Raw genomic sequence first — 1,210 nt, forward strand, 5'->3', positions numbered from 1 at the left:
ATGCGTAATTTTGAGGCTTGTCTTGAAGATGACAATGATGATTCTAGGAATCTTCAACTTCTTATCCACTGTTGCATGGGCGTGGCCCAAGAGGCGATTGAAAGTTGTGTTAATTTGCCAGCGTCAGAGGGCTACATATCTGCAAAACGAACCCTGCAGCAGAATTTTGGTCTACCCCATATTATAGAAAAGGCTCATTTGAAGAAGCTGGAATGCTTGCCCCCTCTAAAGAACTGTGGAGGTTCAACATTATTAGAATTTGCAAGAAGCCTCAAGGTAGCAGGGAGGGTCCTTCAAGGTATGGGTCATGACTACGTTGATGATTTAAACCACTCTAACACTTTGCTGGAATTGAGCAGGAAGCTTCCCTTCTTCATCAGAGGAAAGTGGGCAGAGCAAGCGGAAAGAATTATCGAAGCCGTGGAAAGGCCAAGGTTTTCTGATTTTCTAAAGTTTGTAAAGGATAGAGCAAATCTTGTGAACAATGTAATTAGTCCTTGAAAGGAAAGGAGGGGAAGTGAACAGATGGGGGTGACATATCTATCAAGATCAACCACTTTGGCGACCAAATTCAAACCTGATCCCAGTAAAAGGTGGAGCGAGCCAAAGGCAGAAACCAGTGTTAGCAGGAACTGTCCAGCGTGTTTAGGACAACAGGGATTGTGGAAATGTGAGAAGTTTAAAGGACTCTCAATCTGGGAAAGAGGAAAATTTGTATTGAGTAAGAGATTGAGTTTTACTGTAAATGTCTGAATGGAGGATATTTAAAATATTGTTGCCCCAAAGGAGCCTTCAAATGCCAAGTTCAAGGTTGCGTCGAAGATCATAATACTCTGTTACACCCCACCCCTAGGGTACAATGAGACATAAGAGCAGGTGTCACAAGTGTCAGCTATGTCCAAAGCATCCCTCGTAGCGTTGAAGAAAATGACCGGCAGACTGCTGTGCTACAGGCCGCCAAAATGAGGCCCACATAGTCAATCAAGAAGGTCAGGGAGTTGGAGTTACTGTTACTGCAGCAACTGGGGCTGGCGTGGAACTTGTTTGTTTAAGGGTCCTTCCTGTTAGAGTCAAGGCCAAGGGAGGCGGAACAGTAGTGGAAATGTATGCCTTACTGGACAGTGGCAGCGAGGTTACATTGTGTAAAGAGGAACTTTTCAATAAGCTTGGATCATGGGGCTCAATACTTGCCTATGAATTGCAAGGAGTG

General features: G+C 44.5%; 1 protein-coding gene across 1 annotated transcript; it reads left to right on the plus strand.

Moving 5' to 3' along the window:
• Positions 1–501, plus strand: LOC138053947 (uncharacterized). The gene has a single exon (XM_068900472.1). The coding sequence runs from the start codon at positions 1–3 to the stop codon at positions 499–501; it is 501 nt and encodes a 166-aa protein (XP_068756573.1).
• The last annotated feature ends 709 nt before the right edge of the window (positions 502–1,210 follow it).

This window comes from Montipora capricornis, chromosome 6 (assembly GCF_036669925.1).
Source record: "Montipora capricornis isolate CH-2021 chromosome 6, ASM3666992v2, whole genome shotgun sequence".
Lineage (NCBI taxonomy): Eukaryota > Metazoa > Cnidaria > Anthozoa > Scleractinia > Acroporidae > Montipora > Montipora capricornis.